General features: G+C 35.1%; 1 protein-coding gene across 2 annotated transcripts; it reads left to right on the plus strand.

The window, feature by feature from the left end:
• Positions 1-224: 224 nt before the first annotated feature.
• On the plus strand, positions 225-7,229 carry LOC115969760 (protein root UVB sensitive 3). 2 transcript variants are annotated; one of them, XR_004087068.1, is made up of 16 exons: positions 225-475; positions 562-619; positions 1,525-1,584; positions 1,677-1,715; positions 1,826-1,888; positions 2,061-2,117; positions 2,424-2,487; positions 3,709-3,792; positions 4,217-4,299; positions 4,384-4,513; positions 4,765-4,857; positions 5,577-5,715; positions 6,033-6,073; positions 6,162-6,349; positions 6,446-6,566; positions 6,818-6,904. XR_004087068.1 is itself a non-coding variant. In XM_031089371.1 (15 exons), the coding sequence occupies exons 1-15, from the start codon at positions 357-359 to the stop codon at positions 6,914-6,916; spliced, it is 1,317 nt and encodes a 438-aa protein (XP_030945231.1). In that variant the 5' UTR covers positions 226-356; the 3' UTR covers positions 6,917-7,229. The 2 variants fall into 2 exon arrangements, 1 of the variants encoding a protein (XP_030945231.1); XM_031089371.1 differs by lacking the exon at positions 6,446-6,566 and having other exon boundaries at positions 226-475; positions 6,818-7,229.
• The last annotated feature ends 14,241 nt before the right edge of the window (positions 7,230-21,470 follow it).

Consider the following 21,470-nt stretch of genomic DNA (forward strand, 5'->3'; position numbering starts at 1 on the left):
TATAATTCTTTCATCTTCTTCTTTTTTTTATTTTTGAATTTTTTTTCTCAATCATTATAATTTTTTTTTTATTTAAAAAAACCTGACTTGTGAATTTGTTAGAAAAATATCTTATGTATGGATTGCATGTACTTGGAAGTCTCACATTAGTGGGATCACACAATCGTAGAATAGACCCCACATATTGTGAAAAAAAAAAGACATTGATGGCATACAACCGTTGCTAGTTGTACTCAGTTTTACAATTGGCCAAAACTCAAAACAGCCAAAGAAAAGAACAAAGGCTGCTCAACTGTGGATCCGACTGAGCCAAAGCTTATTTAGCTCTGTACTTTTAAACGCACTTCCAGTTTTCCATGGAAACTTCATCACCATCTTATTCAGAGATCATATTGGAAGAATGGAATGGCTCCTCTTCCACCAAGCTCTCAAAAACTGCCACCATCACCGCCTCTCCTTCTCTTTTCATCCAAAGGTTTCTCCTTTCTCTATTTTTAACTCTTTTTTTTTTCTTTCTTTATTTGATTAGCAATTTTGTTATATAAAAAAAATGATATACAGGTCTGGTGGTCGATTCAACCATGTTTGGAGAAGGGTTCTCCAAGCATTTGTACCAGAGGCAAGTAATTCTTTCTCTCTGGTCAATGGGCTAAAAAGCACTTTTGGTCCTTGAAATCTGGTCTAAATTTGATTTTCCTTGCTAAAGTTTAAAAAAGTTGTAATTTTGTGTTATCAATTTTATCCTTCACTCCTTATTAGATAAATCATCAAGTCTTATAACCCAAATATTCTCACAACCTGTAGTAATGTAATACAAATTTGATGTTACACCAGTTACAGCTTGACACCTTAACAAATTGTGAAAAATTTTGTGACAAAAGAAAGGATGATACTATAGCTCCTACACATTTTGCTGCATAAAATTTTACAAACTGATGTGTCTATGTTTTAAACACAAAAAAAATATAATTCAAAAATTTATTTATTTATGTTGTTAATATGGCACAAATCATATTCGTTGCCATGGCAGCTTGTTACTATTTTGTATTAATATTGGTATTAGCTTTAGCGTTTTCCTACTATTTATGTTCTTAGCATTGTTCTAGATAAATGAGTGATGCTATAGCTGCTACAAATTTTATTACACAGGCATTACAAACTAATGTGTCAACTTTTAAGACACAAAACAAAAAATTAATTAAGAAATTTATTTATTATATTGTTGATTTAGCACCAATCACATTCATTACCGCATCAATTTGTAAACTTTTGTAGTAAAATTTATAGTAGCTCTAGCATTTTCCATTGATAATTTATATACATGGCGAATAGAATGTTGATGCGGCACTTAAAAAACGGACTAGAAATTTATCTGGAAATTGACGATTTCAAGGATGGAATTGCAACTTTTTTAAATTTTAAGGATGAAAATTGAATTGGTGTCAAATTTTGGGATCCTTCATTTAATATCAAAAATCAAATCCAATCTGTGTTTTCTTAATCTCTGGGAGAAAAAACATGCAGGGTTTTCCTAGTAGTGTGACTCCAGATTATGTTCCTTTTCAAGTCTGGGATTTACTGCAGGTAAATATCAACACACTAATATTTTCATAAGTACCATAAAATTTTGGGAAATTGTTGCTAACTATAGGTTCATGGCTTAATATTTCCTTTAGGGCCTTTCCACATATATTCGGATGATGCTTTCTACACAAGTAAGCTCTATGTTTCTCATTTATAACTTTTCAATTCATTTTTAGAAGCCCACTGATGATTACTCGGAGTAGAATTTATTACTAAAATGTGGTGCTCAAATCACTATTAGGCTCTTCTTAGTGCAATTGGGGTTGGTGAGAAATCAGCTACTGTAATTGGCGCCACATTTCAGGTAAGCACAGACTTGTTTTTGCATGTGCTAGTTTTACATTAATGTAGTTTGTATTTGCAATACTGTGTTAAGAACAGCTGACTCCAAACTGATTCAAACTTGGGAGTTGGCTTGTGAGTTGTTGAGTTTGCAATAAGTTGACAATTTTTTTTGAACATTAAAATTATTGCAGTGGTTTCTGAGGGACCTAACTGGAATGCTTGGAGGTATCTTATTCACATTCTACCAGGTGTGTTGTTCTATTCTTCCATCCTCATTATTACATATAAGATTTAGAGCATACTCTTATTCATAAACATAGCATGCATTGTTTAGATGGAAGAGTAAGACCTTAGGAAATACTTGAATCCACATAATTTGACGAAAGAAAGAACATTTGGTAATAGTAGTTCAGAATGGTTTGTTGGTAACTTGATAAAGGGCTTCTGTTTATTCTTTGAGTAAAGATGGTGGAATAATGTTGAGTCCATTTCTAAAATTCTGTCTTCATATTCCCTCAGAAAACTATGCTTCTGTCTGACCCTCTATTCTTCAGGGCTCAAACCTGGATAGCAATGCCAAAATGTGGCGTTTGGTAGCAGATCTTATGAATGATCTTGGTATGGTCTCATCATTTTGGTTTCTTTACAGTTTTGGAATTGGATCCTCTAACATCCCCTATAAAATTCCATGTATGTGTATTTTTCTTTTCTTTTTGATAAACCCATGTGTATGTGTACGTATGCTTGAGAGAAAGGGCTAGGAGACACATACTCCCCTTTGATCTGTGTGCTGACAGATCTCTTGCTAGCTTCAGTTTGTTTTTTAGATCTGAAATGCTTGATATTTTTAACTTCCAATGGAGTCCCAAAATGTTGGTGTCCATTGATTTATTAATTCTAAATTATAAAAGGAAGAACATAAAAGTCCTTTGTGGAATTTGTGTGTATGCATGACACTCTGATAGGATTTCTTTGATCTCTTGCTTACAATGAGTTGGTGTGGAGGGATTTGAACCCAGACTCTCCCCATGGACAGAATTACCCAATGTCACTCAACCAGAAGGCTCTTGGCCTTTCCTTAATCTCTTTTAACTATTGTGTATGTGAACAAGCTGAGGTAAATAGTGTATCTGTACATGCAATCTTAATGTTTTATGCATAATTATGTGTTAATTTTTTTTTATATGTAATAATATATGTGCTATACTGATTTTTTTTGATAGGTAAAACATTTAGAACACTCTACCATTTGAGCTACAATATATGTGCTATACTGATAATGCTATCTATAAACTAACAATTACTAAGTGTCTATATTTACATACCAATCGGCTGTAGTAACTAATTTTATTATTTCACTGATGTTAACAGTAACGTGTAATGTCGTATTACTCATATTAAATGTCTAAAATTTTCACTGGTTTTGTAGTTCTTTTATACGGCATTACCAGACTTCCTTTGCAGGTTTTCCTACAAATAGTGTTTCCTTTGTTTAACCGTGTTATAATTTTTTAAAGTGTTGTTTCTAAATGATATTGCTTTTGGCCGCTAATAGCTGGTTGACCCTGTTACCACTAATGTTGTGGAGAGTGGCTTCTAAATTCTGAAGAGCTTCATATTTATATTAGGTGAATGTTGTCGCATATTCTTCCTCAAATAATTCAAGCCCTTGTACTGTATAACAAATTCATAAGAGGATCACAAGACTGATATTTCCCTTTCAGTCAAATGCTAGTACCAGTTATATCTGATTGTTATATAGTTTGTTGTGGTTTTGTTAGCTTTTGATTTTGTCTTCAAAGTTGAATTGACCAGAAAGGCTTTTTTTACTGTTTTCAGGAATGTTGATGGACCTTCTTTCCCCTTTGTTTCCTTCAGCTTTTGTGTTTATAGTTTGCTTGGGGAGCCTATCACGATCCTTCAGTAAGTACCTGTTTTCCTTAAATCATACAATCTGAAGACCTAGTAGATCCACTGAAAGCTGCTAGTTGATTGTTTATTTTTGTTTCTCCGGCTGTGGAATATAAAAATTACATTTTTTATTGCTGTATATGTATCACTGAAGATTATTTGATTGTTGATTTTAATGTAAACATCCTTTAAACTATTCAATATGCCAAAAGAGTTACAGCTTTTTTGAATTATGGGAATGCTTCTTAATGATTGTAATAATATCTATACCTTTGCATCCTCTTTAAAATTTTATATAAAATAACTAAAAGGAAAAAGACGCGGCAAGAGAGAAGTAGTCAGAATTACTGTTTTTTTATTATTTTTTATTGGGGGGGTGGGGGGGCTAAATTCCATGTTTTTTATTTAATTTTTTTTTTATTGTGTTCCCAATTAGCTGGTGTTGCAAGTGGAGCAACCAGGGCTGCTTTGACACAGCATTTTGCCCTTCAGAATAATGCAGCAGATATATCTGCGAAGGTACTACTACTGCCTACTAAATAACTGTGAAGACCTTTGATAAGCTGGTAAGACTGTTGGCATGTTTTTGTATGATGCTTTTAGGAAGGAAGTCAAGAGACAGTGGCAACAATGATTGGCATGGCTTTGGGCATGCTTCTTGCTCGCGTCACAACGGGGCATGCACTATCTATTTGGTTTTGTTTTCTGTCTCTCACCATGTTCCATATGTATGGTAAGTTCCACTTAATTGCTGCATGGAATCTTCTTTTTAACTGTGGCACCTAGCATGTGCCTTCCTCAAGCTCTTCTGATATTGGAATCTGTGGGTCACAGCTGTGAGGAGTTAATTATAAGATTTTGAGATGTTTCATCACTTCCTTTCTTCATTCCATCTTATATTTATTAACTTACTTTTGTGAATTTTAATCTGATTTGTGGGTTTTATATTTAGCCTTATTCAGCAGTACCTTTCTTTTTTTGCAGCAAACTACAGGGCTGTCCGGTGCCTTGCCTTGACTACATTAAATCCTGAGAGGAGCTCAATTGTTTTTCAGTATTTCATGAAGACTGGCCAAGGTAGGACCTTAGGTGGTTGTTTCCATAGGGCTGACCAAGCTTTTTGTATCTCCTGCCATTGCAACTTATTGTTAATTGGGTTCCTAAACAAATGTTATGAAGAACCAGCAATTATTAGACTGCTGTAACCTGGTCAGAATTCTAGCCACTTTGTGTTTTTGTAGGGCCAGAATTTCAACTGGTACCATTAACAGAGTCAAAGCTGGGGTTTTCCAATCCCACACACCTTGCTCTTCAATATTGATACACCTTGTTATTATGTTGATTTTATTTTCCCTTTTTACGGTCTTGTTTGTTAACAAATCCATTGTTAACAAATCCATGCCCTATATCACAAGAGTACTGGTGCACCATCATTGCTTTTAATTTAATGCAAACTCATAAATCAACAGGTTCAAAGCTGGGCTTTACAAGCCTACTCAAGTTGCTCTTGAATATTATAAATTCACTGTGTTATTATGGTGGTTTTTATTTTTCCGTTTTGTGTTGACAAATCCATGTGCTATGTCACAAGAGTGCAAGTGCAATATCATTTCTTTTAGTTTTAATACAAGCTCTAAATCTTTTTTTTTTTTTTTCCTTGTCCTGATGCTTGATTTAAATTTCTTAAGGTCTTCATTTTCCAACCCATAGTTTTGGGATTGAGGCTTTGTTATTGTAAGGCCTTCATCTTCTGTTTCAATGGGATTTTAACACCGACATCTGAATTCTTTTTCCAGTTCTCTCACCCGAAACAGTCTCTAAAATGGAACATGTGTTGCCCATATGGACCACTTCATCGAGCTCAAGGAGTGTTAAATCAATGCACATGCAAGTACGTTTAGGTGCGAGGGTATCTTCACTTAATCACCTGGAACTGTAAGTTTTAAAATTTGTAAGTCTATGAAATTCACATTGAGGCTCCTTTAGACTCTCGGGTTCCTTTTCCATCTAGAACTATTTGTTGTATAAAGAGCAGTGATGCTCTGATGGCAGTTGTGCAACAACTTGTTTGGGAAGGCACCTCAATCATAAAATTACTGCTTTGCATATCTCAAAGCATTCCCCATTCAGGAAGACCATGGCTTTACTCAATATATATAATAAAAAAGCTATGAGCTAGCTCCTATAATCATTGCTCTCATAATTTCATAATGTCATACAAAATTGACAAGTTGGGTAATATTTTTTAATAGGATGGACGTGTTGCATTCTGCAGGATCTCATTACAAGAAAGGTTGAGCTCTAATCAATACTTGTCCTATTTAACAAATTAATTTTTTATTATAATCTCTAGCTCATTATTTGTTCTTTGGTATTTACAGCAAAGTACTTGCTAGTGGAGAAGAAGGGAATCGTCAGTTCTATTCTGCACAAAGATTCGACATCTAAAGATGTCTTACAATCATTTTTTCACGCACTAGTTATGGCAAATCTTACAGATAAAAATAAGTCTGTGCACTTGGAAAGCCAATCATGGATGGATAAACAGTATGAAGTTTTTATTCGAAAGGTACGTCTTTGATGTTTTTCCTTTCCTTGTGATAAGTTGCATATTTGCATTTTCACTGATCTGATAACATGATGTGTTATGCCCATTTGGATGAAGAGCAAATACATCATGATATGGGGAGGCAACTGGAGTACTTAAAATACCGTCCTTTTCTATAAAAATAGAAATCCATCTCCACTGATGGCTGGGATATCCAATACACTACTAATCTTTCCAGGTCTGTTGGATCCCACCCATTGTGTTGATGCATAAGATCAAGGGTTATAGTGTATTCTCCAAATGCTGGAGAGCATGCATGCTATTTTTCATTTAATGGAAACACTAAAGAAATTAAAAAGGAGCTGAACTCATGAAAATAATTTTACTGAGAATTCAGAAGCACAAAAAATGTTATATTATATTCACTTCCCTTTATTTTTTGTCTCCCAAATGACATACAAGTTTATTCTTTCTTTCATTATTTTGCAGCTAAGGTTTTCAGGTTGGAAAACGGAACGTCTTCTATCGCCTTCTATTATGTGGAAGGCAAATTGGATCTGTGGACCTTTGGATGCAAAGATTGACTAGGTAATTTCTAGTCTATCGCATGAAAAAATAGTGATAAGAGGTGAAACTGGTACAACTTGCTATGACACGAGGCCATTGATTGGATCTTGGTGAATTAGTATAGAGAGAACAGTTAGCTGACAGAATCTTAACAGACGAACATAACTACCAATGAAGGGTCTAGTGAGGTTCTGGCAGGCTAAGGATCTACCCCAAGCCTTTAGGCAAAAAGGGACCTTTTTTTTTTTTTTTTTTGCCATCACATTATATTTCTCAAGAAGTTGCATACAACATAGATCTTACTTACCATTTTTTTAGACGAAGGTTTCAACACCTCTATTACATAAAGCTTTACTCAAAACTTTTGACTTTATATATAATTATAAATTATAGGTTATATCTCTCTCAAAAAAAAAAAAAAAAAGGATTAGAGAGTATAAATGGATCATGAATTATGAATAAATATTAAGTTAAAAAAGGAATTTTTTTAATCTTAATCTTTATATTTCCTTATCTTTATTTTAACAAGTTAAGAGCATTCACATTTATTATTGTATAAGAGATTTGGGGTTAATCATTAGTAAAGTACTATTAGTATTCACAGTTCATTGTTGAAATTTGATGATACCACTTTATACATGAAAAAGAACTAATAAAGTACTAGTAGTATTCACAGTTAGCTCAACTGGTAAAGTCTCTGATGGTTAAATCTCTGTTTATATCAAAAACAGATTGGTGTCTTGGTTTGATAATAAAGAGACTATATATTATCAGGAGCGAATGCCATATGTTGAACTCTCTCTCAAAACAATGTATCCACAAACATAGAGTTCTCATGTGCATGGTTATGTGATGTATTTCTATCAACATAATGAAAATTGATAATGTGACAAAGGACAAAATCAAACATGACCATTCTACCGGATGACAAACCATAATCAGTTATGCCAAATAAGACAAAGAAGCAATGATAGAACAATTATTGGACTAGAGAAAATGTTAGGAGCCTTCTACTTTGACTGGTTGGCATTTTTTAGTGTCCGTAACATCCAAGATTCAAATCCATTTCTTATTCTAACTATCATTTAAAAAAAAAAAAAAAAAAATGCTAAGAGCCTTATTTGCATACTTCCCCTATTTTGTGGAAAACAATCAAAACATGATCAATTGCAATTATTTTATTTTATTTTATTCTGAATCTAATATCTTATCTAATATTAGTGGAATTTTATTCAGGGGCAATAGTAATAGGGCTATGAATGGATTGAATATTTAGCTCCATTTAACACGCTCTACTAACTCTCTCTTTTTTCTTTTTTCTTTTTTTTATTTTTATTTAATTTTTTTTTAATTTTTTTGGTAAAACTCTGCTAACTCTTTTTTGTACAAACTTCAATTTTTTCATAGCGGATTTATTTTTACCTTAAAGATAACTAGATTAAATCCTTCTCAGGTTTTTACCGGTTTGGTTTTCCTAGGTCATCAGATCTGTGTGTTCTTTACTTTCCACATTATATTTGTTTTACACATAATGGTTTAACCTAGATTTAATTAACAAACTTGTTAATCAACTTGGCTTAATATTAGGTTAAACATGTTGTGTTAAGGGGTCTAAAACCTTACATCAAGAAAAAATGAGAATTACGAGAAACTAGGTTAAGAAAATATGAATGTCAAAAAAAAATTCAAGAAATTGTGAGACTATAGCTTTAGAAAATAATTGCGATAAATAATATTAGGGGAAAGTGTGTGTCAAGAGTGAGCAAAAAAGAATTCAAGAAAATGAGAAAAAACTTAGGCTGTAGTTTTGGTTTAGATTTATATATGGTGGGAAAGATGGTTGTCTTTACTAAAGACGCTTCTTACTTTCTAAGAGCCATTAAATTCATTCTTAGGGTTTATGCCAGACTTTATTACCCTTTTTATAATGTGAGTTACCATCCCCTAGTTCTAGTTGATATCGTCTACCTTCTATTAGAATCCTTAATCATAGGAATAGTTAATTATTATCCTTATCAAGACTGTATAGCAATCTTTGTCTATAATCTTCCATTAGAATCTTGAAAGGAATAGACAATTATCCTTATATAGTCTACAGTTTTAAATATAGAATAAATAAAGAAATAAATAATATAAAACTTTTTTTTTATAACAACCTCTTTTTTTTTTTTTTTTTTTTTGTGTTTTTGTGTTTTTGGTGCATTTTAGCACTTTTAATATGAATGCTTTAAAGGTATTACATGTTTTACTACATAAAACTTACAAATTAATATGGTAATGAATGTGGTTGGTGGCTTCAACCATCACATAAATAAATATTTAGATTGTCTCTTTATAATTGCTAAGACATTAATTTGTAAATTCACAATAATAAAACTTGTAATACCCATAGCATTACTCTTCAACAGCGATCAATTGTTTGACAAAAAATGGAGCTTGGCCCTTTAGATTGCACATCAAAACTTCTAAGTATGTTACTGAAGAGCAAAAACAATATCACATTTTAAGACACAACAAAGGAATTTGATGGTCTTAATAAGTTTTCAATGGTTGAGCCTCTTTTTAATGAAATCAGTTGTAGTTCACGAAATGCCTATTGTAGTCAGGCTCATGTTCAAATATGTCTTTTGAGCATTGTGGGCTCTAGTCACATCCACACATCGGCAATATAAGTAGGCCCTTGCTCACAAATAGACCTGTCCATTTTGCTAGCCTGCCTGGGTTTTAAAGGCAGGTATCAACCTAAATTCAAGCTCCATCGTGAAGGCCTGCACCTGGCCCAATAAATAGGACCAAATGTTGAAACCTAGGCCTTGTCCTAGCTACTCAATGGAGCCCAGCCTAAGCCTCTTGTTATTCTTTCAAGGCTTATTGCATTACATGACTCTCAATTTGGAAGATGCAGTTTTCATAGTTTCATTTATAGAGAGAGAAAGAGAGAGAACTTCAAGTTTGCAACCTTGACTTAATCATTAGGGAAGCAACTTGAAATCGTTGGTTGAGCCCACATTTTCAATTGAAAAACACTTCTGTGTAAATATATACGCGTGTAATAAGTATTAGCCTAATAATTAAGTACCAATAAGCTAATAAGTATTAGCCTAATAATTAAGTACCAATAAGCTAACGCTTTATCGTAATAAACCTTTAACCACGATCCAAAAATAATGGGAAACTAATACTTCTCATATACCATGAGCATAACAAAAAATCTATACAAACTAAATTAAAATTTTCTCATTTTTTTCAACCAAACACAAGGAAAGTTATTTTTTCTTCAACTTTTTTCTTCTATATCCTATCACTTTTTAATCATTAAAATTCTTTCTATCCTTCCTAGGTTTTTATCCTCCCACTTTTTTATTATCTAGCTCATTAAGCAACTTTGCTATTCTCTCTCTGGTAATGGAGCTGGTGTTAATTGAACTAGATCCACCTCCTCATCATTGCTAATCCAGCCATGGTAAGGTCGGCATCGCCTTTGGGTAGGAAGACTATCTAGTAGTGGGGATTGGATCACATGTGGAGGTAATTGGGCAAGACTGTTCCTAAGAGTTTCAGCACCACCAGAACTAGTAGATCTTGGGAGATAATACCCACCATCTGCAAAATAAGGGCATCCATAACATGATTAAAGTTGCAATATGTGCTCATACCATTTATTTATGGATTAACAACACATATAAACCTTTTGGTTTAATGTGCTTGAATTTATATGTTGATTTTTGAAAAATGAAAAGCAACTGAGGAAATATTATTTCATAAGCTGTAAATGAATAAAAGTTGATTACGAGATTCATGTGCTGGTAGTGGGGATTGGATCACATGTGGAAGTGACTGATAACGAGATTCAGAACTTGCTGCTGGTGGGAGACAATACCTACTATCTGCAAAATAAGATCATACATAATGTCATTAAAGTAGCAAAGATGTTCTCATGCAATTTATTAATGGATTAACCACACAAAAACCTTTTGGTTAAATGTGCTTGAATTTATAATTTTATTGTTAAAAAAAAAATAGAAATCGAGGAAAATATTATTTCATTAGCTATAAATAAATAAAAGTTGATTACGAGATTCATGTGCTGGCAGTGGGGATTGGATCACATGTAGAGGTGATGGGGCAAGACTGTTCCCAAGAGGTTCAGTACCAACAGAGCTGACTGCCAGTGGAAGATAATACATACCATCTGCAAATAAGAGCGTACATAACATGATTGAAGTAGCAGAGATCTTCTAATGCAAGTTATCTATGGATTACCCACACATATTTTGGTTAAATGTGCTTGAAATTATATGTTGATTGTTGAAAGAAAAAAAGAGATTGAGGAAAATATTATTTCATAAGCTGTAAACGAATTAAAGTTGATTACGAGATTCATGTTCGGTGTCTGGAGCCTCATTAGGCTGTGAGGCAATATCCAAAGACGGGTTAGTTTGAAACATAGCTTCTGTGGCTCCTGAGTTGGAGCAAGTAGGTATGGACAGCCCAGTAGCAGCATCTTCTCTATAATCTGTATCTCCCACTTCATGTTGAGAAGAATTGTCCTTCAAGAATAAGTGGGAAATAACATTAATAGTATTTTTATAAATTTAATTAGTAATAATGTGAAGGTTTCCAGACAGCTTCATGAATACACTTTGTACAATTAATTGCTCCATTGCAAGGTATAAACCAGCAAGAACCAAATTGTGGCTAATCTTAAGATAACTTCCTTTTAGAAGTGCCAGCAAGCTATAGCTCAAACTACCCTTCCTCTTTCCACAATATTGAGATGGCAGGTGAGATTTTGGGTTAAAGACACACTGAGAGCGTATATATATCACCAACCAATAAATTATTATCACAGAAGCACAACTAATAAACCACAATGCTGTGGCAGGATAGGGATATCATTCCATTAGACAATAGATTGCCAGAGTATCAAGAGCAAAATTGAACATCAGTCTTCATTATGAAGCCTAACCACAACATCAGTCAATCTCCATGCTAAAATTTGCAGGAACTGAGGGGTGAATCATGTTATATCTTAAATTATGACAACTTTTTCATAACAGACTCACCAGCAACACTTAAAAATGTGTAGCTGTAATTTATTTGGGAAACAATTGAGTAGGTGTTCCTATATTTTGATAGAATATAAGGAACAATGAACATGGCTTGCCCAAGACATGGTGATGTAGTCCTAACTCCTCATTGAAGATTTATTGTTATACTCTTGCATATATTGTTTCAAAAGGATAAATTCATTTCCCAAATGCATAGGCACATCTCACAGAATTGCAACCGCCTTTGGAATAAGAGTCAACAACAAAATTACTGTACGTTTCTTTACTTACAAGTGAAATCATGGAATATAACGAACTAATATTGATTAACGGATTTCAGGACTCTAGAAATGCAATTGCTAAAAATCTTTTGGGGTAATTCAAATACTAACTGGCTTGATGGTCCACTCAATTAAATCACAAATGTGTCTTATGACTTTCTGCATTCCAGCAATCGTGCATTTTCCCTCTAAAGCAAAGGAAAAGAAAATAAAGTCAATTTTCCTCAATTAAGCATATACGTCTCGTCTCAATTAAAGGTGAATAACATTCATTCCCAAGCAAATTATGTCTCATTTAGTTCTCTGCTTTTCTTTGAACACATCAAGAATAAGTATATAATTTTGTTAGTATAATGAAAATAGTAACGATAAAACAAATAACATTTGTAAATGTCCTCTAATTTAAATTGCATGTAACAACAAAAGAAAGTAAAGCATATAAAGTTTATCAAAAAAAAAAAAAAAAAAGCATATAAAAGGTTTTTTAAAAAATGAATAGTTATATAGCATAGCATAAAAATTCAATTTTTACCTCCCCTTTGGGACCAGTTGTCTTTTCAAGGAGTGTTTCAAGGAGGAGAGAGTAAGAAGCGTCTTTAATAAAGACCCATCCTTCATTCCCACCATGTTTGAACAATTAGGTACCATGGTGGGCATGGTGGTGCAATCACTATTGGTGAAGCACTTGAAGCCACTGCCAGGACAGCCAGGGTAGAAGCCCATGGACTGGAGTTGCGACTGAAGCCTAGTCAGCCGCATGTTCAAATGTCATAGCAACAAGCAATGAGAAAAAGACAAAACTTGTTGATATTCTAGTGGTAATATATTTTAAGGTGAAAATATTAATTCACGCTTATTTATATCTACTATTTTACACACATGTTCATAATTAATATAGAAACATTCACATTTTAATGCAAAAATATTTATATTTTAATGCAAATAAGTAACTAGATTTGAAATAGTGATTGTGTAAAAATCAAAATCCTTTATTTTCAAGTGTGAGAATTGAAACCCTTAATTAGTGAAAGATTAATTATCATGCTCAACTTTGGTATTTTATGAAAACTTTTGGATACTCTTCTAATTGGTGGTTTTTTTTTTTTTTTTTTTTAAAATGGTATTAATAAATGACAAATTTGGGAGAGAAAATTAAAATTAATATCTTTTGGAGAATAAAAAACTGTGGGCAAGTATGTGTGTGTGGGTTTATATATATAGACGAAACTTACTTGCAATATAACCTATGAAGCTCCTTATTTTACACACGTACAAATCGTTATTTAATTGTCATCACTGTATACTACATACTATTTTACAACAAAGGAATTTGATGCTCTAGTAAGTTCACAGTGGCAATTTAAGGTGTTTCCTTTTCCTCCACAGGCCCTTGGATGAGCGCCTTTGCAATGAAATTAGTTGCAGTCCACCAAACGCCAATTGCGGTCAAGCTCAAATTTAAATTTGTCTTTTGATGAGCACTGTGGGCTCCAGTCACATCCACACATCTGCAATATAAATAAGCCATTGCTCGCAAATAGACCTGTTCATTTAGCTAGTCTGCCTGGGTTAAGGGCTGGTCTCAATCGTGTAAGGCCTGCTTCTGGCCCAGTAGATAGGACCAAGTGTTGAAACCTAGGCCCTGTCCTTATAGCGTAATCAATGGAGCTCAGCCTAATAAGCCTCTTGCTATTTTTTTTTTCAAGGCTTATGGACAAATCCAGGACTGGTATAACTCTTTGAAGTTCAAATCTCGCCTGGACATTGGGCCATGGAATTGAACGGGCAAATGGCCCATTAGCAGTAATTTTTGAAATATTTAGGCCCAAAACACTGTTTGGGAAATATATAGGAAAGTACCACTTTTTGTGGTACTCGAGCTTGGTGAGCTCGAGTACCCCATTTTTCTGTTCCAGCGTGGCACCTGACGTTGGCATCTGAATTTAAGGTCTCTCTTCGCCCTCACCCTTACCAGAACACAGTCTCACTCTCACTCTCACTTACACCTAAACGTTCAAACTAGGGCTGTCCATCTCACCCGCCGACCCGCCCGTACCCGACCCGTTACAATCCGATCCGACAGCTCCGGTGGTCGGACGCGGGTCCCGAGCTTCAAAACCCGACGCCGGCGGTTCGGTTTCAGTTCCCTTCCTTCAAAACCCGTTTAACCCAACCCGCCCGAAGAGAGAACGACGAGCTGCGATTTCAAGCTTTCCGGCGATTTTTCCAGCACGATTTAGGGGAAAAAGCATTAGATTTGGCGAGATCTCTGCCAAATCCGGCTAGATCGCACCGGATCTTGGACGGATCGAGAGAGATCTCGTCGATTTTCTACGTTTTTCGTCCTCTCCGGCGGGTTTCGGCCTCACCCGAAACCGCCGCTCACCCGATGGGAAACCGACCCGTAAAACCTGACCCTAATACGGGTCGGTTGCGGGTCCGGCACTTCCCTACCCGATCTCTAATGGGTCGGTTGCGGGTTGGGCACAAACCCGACCCGCCCGACCCATGGACAGCCTTAGTTCAAACCTTTACACCCTCACACCATCGGCGGCAGAAATTAAAAACGTCGTTGTGATCGCTTTCGCGTATCGATGATGGCCGGGGGAGTGGAATCGTGGTCTCTGTCACCGTCGCGCCTGAGGGAATAGGAGAAGGGAAAGTGGTGGTTGTTGGAGGAGTGATGGTAATGGACTTTCCATTGGATGACAGTGGTGCGACGTCGTCTTCGTCCTCATTTTCTTCTTCGCCCTTTCTTCTCCCTGTCTCCGACCAATTAGGGTTTTCAATTTCATTTCACAGAGTCGCCACGCGGACCATTTCCCCTTCAATGGCGCTTTGTAAGCTCTCTCTCTCCGAAAAATTTGAGTTCTTTTTCTCTTAATTTTCACTAATCCAACTGGTTTTGGCGCTGCAATTCCATGTCTTGGTTTTTGTTTTAAATTTTCAAGAAATTTCGTACTTTTTTGAATTTTGGTGCATAATGTGTTGTGAAGAACTTAGCATGTTGATTTTTTTGAAAAAAGTTCTAATTTTTTTTATCTAGGTTTTAGTTTTTGGTGAATAATGTGTTGTGAAGAACTTAGCTAGTTTGATTGTGTGGGTGCTGTGAGGTTGTGTTGGTGATTTTGGAACTTAGTGTGTTTGAATGAAAAATTGGAAGCACTGAAGGCTGAAGGTATAAATCTTGGACTTTTATAGCTATTTTTTTTTTTTACAGAAGTGATAGAAGACTTTTATAGCTTTAAATTGCACTAATAATGTAAACTTACGTTATAGACAAACAAATCCACATTATTAAACCCCCAGCATTCATTGTAAATGAAAAGAGATACTACTACAAATCTATCATTTAACAAAATGGCGATTTCCACTAAAAAAAAAGAAAGAAAGAAGGGGGGTATTGTTAGTACGGACCAAATTAAGATAAGATGGATCACATAATTGTGTTTATGTGGACCAAGTTAAATGTTAAATTACTGTGAATTATGGTCTTATGCATTGTCTTTGGGGTGACACAAGAATTGTGTTTCCTGCATGTGCTTCATGATTCTCTTAATGTATAAATTCAGTTTAGGATTCTATTATTGAAAAGGAGATCATTACTAGAATAAGTACACCTCATAGGAAAAAAAAGGTTAGTCCATAATTAAGGTTGTGGGGTGTGTATTCTCTGGGAAAAAGAAAAAGGTTTTGAGGGTGCGCATCCCTTGCCCATCTCACCCTAAAATCCATATTTTTCATGTTTCCTGTCTTTTTATGTAAGCTCCCTAATAAGTGGGCTGCCATCTCTTTCAAGCTTAAAACACACTAACATCCCCCATCATGTGTAATCCCATCCAACAACCTTGATATTAGTGTAGACCTTAGTGCCGTAAGCATGCGGAATAGATGAAATTACCAGAACGGGGGTTTCCTAAGATTCAAACATAAGACTGAAGATATGCAAAAGCTACCATGTTTTGGAATTGAAAAAAAAAAAGAGAAAATATGGAATTGAGGATTGCTTTTCCAACCACCAACTTCTCAAAAATCCCTCTTGAAATATTTTTTCAAATAAAGAGGGCCTGCCACAGAGTTTCTGGCTTCTCGATATAAATCATAAACAGAGTCTACCACAGTTTCAAGTGCGTGTGCATGTGGTGGATCGCACCCTCGCTTCTTTTAGCAGTCCTGGCCATTGATTGCAAACCAGTTCCATTGACCAAAACAGGAAAAGAGTGTCTCTAACAAATTTGAGTTTTTTCTCTTTTGGCCTGTGACTTAGTAGTAACATACGGAATCAAGTAGATTAATATATCAAATTTTCACAGAATTTTTAAACTAATCAAGTTAATCATAACAATTAAAGTAAGTAGTAATCAATTTCAAAAGGGCTTAGAATGCTTTATATGTGAATAAGTGTGTGAATAATGGTGCCTGATAGTCGTCAACAAATGGGATACCATACCAAATAAAAATCAGCAGATTGCGACATACTATGAGCAAGATGTTAGGGAGAAAGTTCGTGTTCTTAATTGGGCACCTATTGTTTATTCAACTGCAATAGCTGGTCATAATGTTGATAAGTATGTTCAATTGAACCATAAAAGAATATCTTTTGTTTCATAACTACAGCCCAGTTGCATTCTTTACCAAATTCTATCCTTCCTCTGCACTTCTAATTGTCTCTAAGAAAATTCTTTAGGATTAATTTTACTTCCCCACCTAGCTACTCTAGGTTGGGGGGTAGGTCCTGGTGGGGAAGTTATAGATACCTTTCCATACACTGTATATGATACCTGAGCATCTTAGCATAGTGAATCCTAGGCTATACAGTAATCGCATTTATGCTAAGTGCAGGATCATTGTTGCTGCTAGTATAGTTGAAAAGGAGAGGTCAAGAAGGCTTAGCACTTCCATATTAAATCAAGTCGTACAGGAATCACTAGCTTTCAAATCACCTCCAAGGACCCGAGGTCGCAAGAGAGGACGTGTTTTTTACTGCACTCAGGTAATACAATATATATATATATATATATATACATATTGGTGGTAGTCTGTGTATCATGGGTGTTTTGATGCATTTTGTCAGTGATGCATTATCATAGTTTTTGAGAAAAGATTCAATTTAGAACAAATTCATTATGTTATTATGTTAGATAGAGCTGCAGTATTTATAACATACAATACTGGCCAAAAGTATGCGGTTTTAGTTCGAGTTTTGCTGGATCTAAAGATGTTGAAATTTTAGGGACCCACTCCCTCTTTGAATATGTCCATGAAAGGAGTAGTAACAATGAGGATGTTAAGTTGGATTTGTGGCAACACTAGGATTGTGAGAAAGCAGTGGCGGAGACACATATTTTTGAGGGGGTCGAATTGCACCCACTGAATTATTATTATTATTTTGTGGGGTCAATTGTGAGAACCTCTGGAAAAAGATTAGATCCTATTGCAATTCTAAAAGTGGTCCTAAAAGATAAAACTCATTTAAGTATTGGCAGGTTTAGTTACATTTTTTATTAGTTTAGTGCAAAGTTTATGTTGGGTTGTTAATTTAAAAAATTGAAATTAAATTCTTAAAAGTGTTGAAGTTGCTATTTTTGAATTATTTATGGATAAATTTGTCAAGAGAAAACCAATATCAAAACAAATGCTACTTGCCCAAGAAAGTAGTAGTCACATTAACTGAACGAAATTGTTCAAAGTAAAACCATCCATCTTAAAGTTGACTTGGAAAATCTTCTTGTATATCTTGGGCTATAGGCTAAAATTTTAGAATGCCATCCAAATTATTGTGATGAAGTTAAAAGGGCATATCTACAAAAGGGTCCTTATTAACCTCATGACTTCAACTTTCCACGAAGGAAAATTGGATTTTTTTTTCATTGATATTCAATAGTGCTTGGTTTGATGAGTATGGAAATTGGTTGTAGTATAGTTAACAAACACCTTTTTGTTTTTCTTTTAAGCTGAATATTATCAAATCCATGTATTTATTTACTTATTTTATTTAAGACCCATGTGAAAAAATTCCTAGCTGCAGCTATGTGAGAATGTGAGGGTGGCATTGATGCGGGAGATGAAAGAGAATTATTATTTAATATTATTTATGTTTGCAAGTCAATTGTATTTTTATGTTTTAGGTCCTAGTAGTTTATTGGGCTTTTAGTATTTTAATTTAGAAGTAAGGTTATTTTTGTAATAAGGCAATTAGGGTTTCCTAGCTAGCAAGGGTATTTTTGTAATAAGGCAATTAGGGTTTCCTAGCCAATTAGAACTAGGGTTTAGTAATCCTTTGTAAGCAACCTATTGTACTCCTTGAGGAGATAGTTGATATTTTGATGAATGAAAACAATGGTCGTTTGGTCTTTCTTTGGTCTGGTTTTCTGCTAGGTCTGACTAGAAGGATCCAGAGGTTTTATTTTTGCAGGTGCCTTTTCTGGATCAGCAGTTTCAACGTGTGCTTCTAGATCTTCTCCATACTTAGGGCAGTTCTTGTTTGTCCTCATATGTCCAAGCTGACCACATGCCCCACAAACAAAACTCTCTCTTGCAGATTTCTTCTCCTTAAAAACCTTCACTTTATCTCCCGATATTTTGATTTTCTTACTGACTAGACCAACACTTGTGATATCATTCTTTTTCGTTAAAGCTTTCACCTTTCCATACTTGCCTTTTTTCGCAATAACATTTTCTACCTCCTTCATGTCTTTATTAAATATCTCTTTGGAAGAATAGGACCCATCAGGTTGGGCAGTACTGACAATTTGCTTGATCCGATTTGTGTTCTCAAAACCAAAACTTGGTTGCAAGCCCAAAGCCAGCCCTGTTTCCTCCCTCACAACTTTAGTCTTTTTCTTCTTCCTCCTCTCAGCCTCATCATCTTCCATGAGTAACCTGCATAATTCGGCAGCTTCAACGGCTTCATCTTCATTTTCCTCTTCTGCCCGAGCTATGGATGGGCGCCTTCTCATTTTGAGCCCCTTAACACCATCTGCTTTGTCATGCTTTGACTCATAGTTACCTACTTCTTCCTCACATTCCTCTGCATCAAGAAGATTCTCTAAATCCCCAGCAAATGAATCAAGATCACTATTTCCTTCAGAGTCACTCTCATTTTCACGATCTAAGGCAGAAAGACTCTGAACTTGTCATTCCCAAATCTCCTGACACTTCTCCCTTGTCTGCTGTTGCAGTTGAAGAAATGACATCCGCTGGCCACGCGCATACTTGCTGATAGTTGTGGGATCAATCTGTATCCCTGATGTAGCTTGCTCACTTGAAAGTTTGCGTATCATAGCAATACGGTGCCACCTAGTCAGTTTCGCAATCTCCTCCTCACAAACATCAAACTTCAGAAGAACCTCTCGTGCTTTGCAGTATTTGATAATTCAACTATTCTCTTAGTCTTCCAGAACTCAAAACTAGGACTTCCATCCTGACTGACCTGGTCCAGGTCAATAATTTCTTTGGGCTGTTTGATTATGATTTTCTTCTGAGGTTGTTCTCTATCTATTTCTGTAGGTGGCTGTATCACGATAGAGCGTTTATGAGATTCCAGCTGATCTCTTATTGTATTTGCTGGTGGTCGTATTTTGATAGAGGGTTTAGGGGTCTCTGCATCTTTAGGTTTCATCTTGTTGGGAATTATTATTTTATTAACCTTAACAGCTGACTTCCCAGTTTCAGGATTGGGAGTGACTGGTTCGTCTGAACTTAGTGCTGCTTCAACAACAAGATTATCAGAAAACTTATCGATGGAACCACACTTGAACTTCACTGGAAGAACTTTTGCCTTCAAACTAGATTTTTCAGCCTCAGGAGTTTCCCCGCTTGGTGCTGACTCCAAGCAAGGCCTAGGTGCTGACTCCTAGGTCATATCTTTTATTTTTCCGTTATTTCAATTTTGTTCTGGTTGTCCTGCGTCAGGCATCAGTTGAAGATAGAATATGGAGGAGAATTGTCTGAGATGGTTAGATATGTGCAATGAAGGTGTAGGAATGAACTAATACAAGTGTATAATATTAATCTAGAAAAAGACAAGGAGAAAATGAAGGTAAAAAAAAAATAAAAAATTAATGACAATTAAAGAGGTAACTGACAACATGGTCGTACATAGAATTAGAAGGCATAAAAGGATTTATGTAGCCAATCTCAATTCCTTGGGATTACAGCTTAGTTTTCGAAGAATTGGAATTTGGAAATGATGTGGATGATAAGGGCAGGCAGGGCAGGATAAAACTGTTTTCTTTTCTTGCATGAGGGTCAATGATAATGGAATGGGTTAGAATTCATTGAATTTGTGGTTCTTGTAAGTTTTTTATTTGGGTTTTAGTTTTTGGTGAATAATGTGTTGTGAAGAACTTAACTAGTTTGATTGTGTGGGTGCTGTGACTTGTGAGGTTGTGTTGGTGATTTTGGAACTTAGTGTAGCTAAGTTTAATTGAAGTTTCTCTATCTTGGACTGGGAAAAAAAAATCCTATTGCTTTTAGTCATGAAATTTACTTGTTCTAAGGCATTTTGAACTAGTTTATATTATACAATATGATTTGAACATAGTTTTATTGTACTGATACTATGTTTTAAATACATGGTTTTTGTAGTTGTGGCCATTAGCAATGTGGCTGAGAGTGTTTGCTTTTATTGCATGAGGGTCAATGATAATGGGAATGGGTTAGAATTTGTTGAATTTGTAGTTCACGTAAACTTTTTTATTTTGTTGGGTAGTCGGTATTGAGTTTTATTGTGTTGATTACATGTTCTGAGGCATTTCAAACAAGTTTATTCTATATGTTATGATTCTAACATGGTTTTACTTTATTGTACTTATTGTATGTTGTAAATACATGGTTTTTATAGCTGTGGCCATTTAGTAATGTGACTGAGACTATGATTTCTTGCATGAGGGTAAATGATAACGAGAATGGTTTAGAATTTTTTGAATTTGTAGTTCTCATAAGCTATGTTTATTTTGTTGATGGTTGTCAAGGTGGTGGTATTGGGTTTTTTTTGTGTGGAATGCAAATATTTAATTGTTTTATCTTGTTTTCCTGGTAGGGTATATATCCCCATTACTACTGGAAAGATCCCAGAGCATATGAAATGTCCCGAGTGTCCACGAGTCATGGAGGCCTATATTAGTTTCAAGTGTTGCCACATTGACGGTGCTATGAATGGACCGCATTACATCCCTACCTCTCTTTCTTCTAGCTTGTATTGCTACTAAATAATATTATTATGTTTAAGACTTGTCTTTT

Source organism: Quercus lobata, chromosome 12, assembly GCF_001633185.2.
Source record: "Quercus lobata isolate SW786 chromosome 12, ValleyOak3.0 Primary Assembly, whole genome shotgun sequence".
NCBI classification, from domain to species: Eukaryota; Viridiplantae; Streptophyta; class Magnoliopsida; order Fagales; family Fagaceae; genus Quercus; species Quercus lobata.

Excerpts from the sequence above, each read along its gene's own strand:
- LOC115969760 (XM_031089371.1), top strand. The coding sequence starts at position 357 with ATGGAAACTTCATCACCATCTTATTCAGAGATCATATTGGAAGAATGG. Across the intron at positions 476-561 it reads CCTTCTCTTTTCATCCAAAG|GTCTGGTGGTCGATTCAACC; the intron begins GTTTCTCCTTTC and ends AATGATATACAG. Across the intron at positions 3,793-4,216 it reads GAGCCTATCACGATCCTTCA|CTGGTGTTGCAAGTGGAGCA; the intron begins GTAAGTACCTGT and ends GTTCCCAATTAG.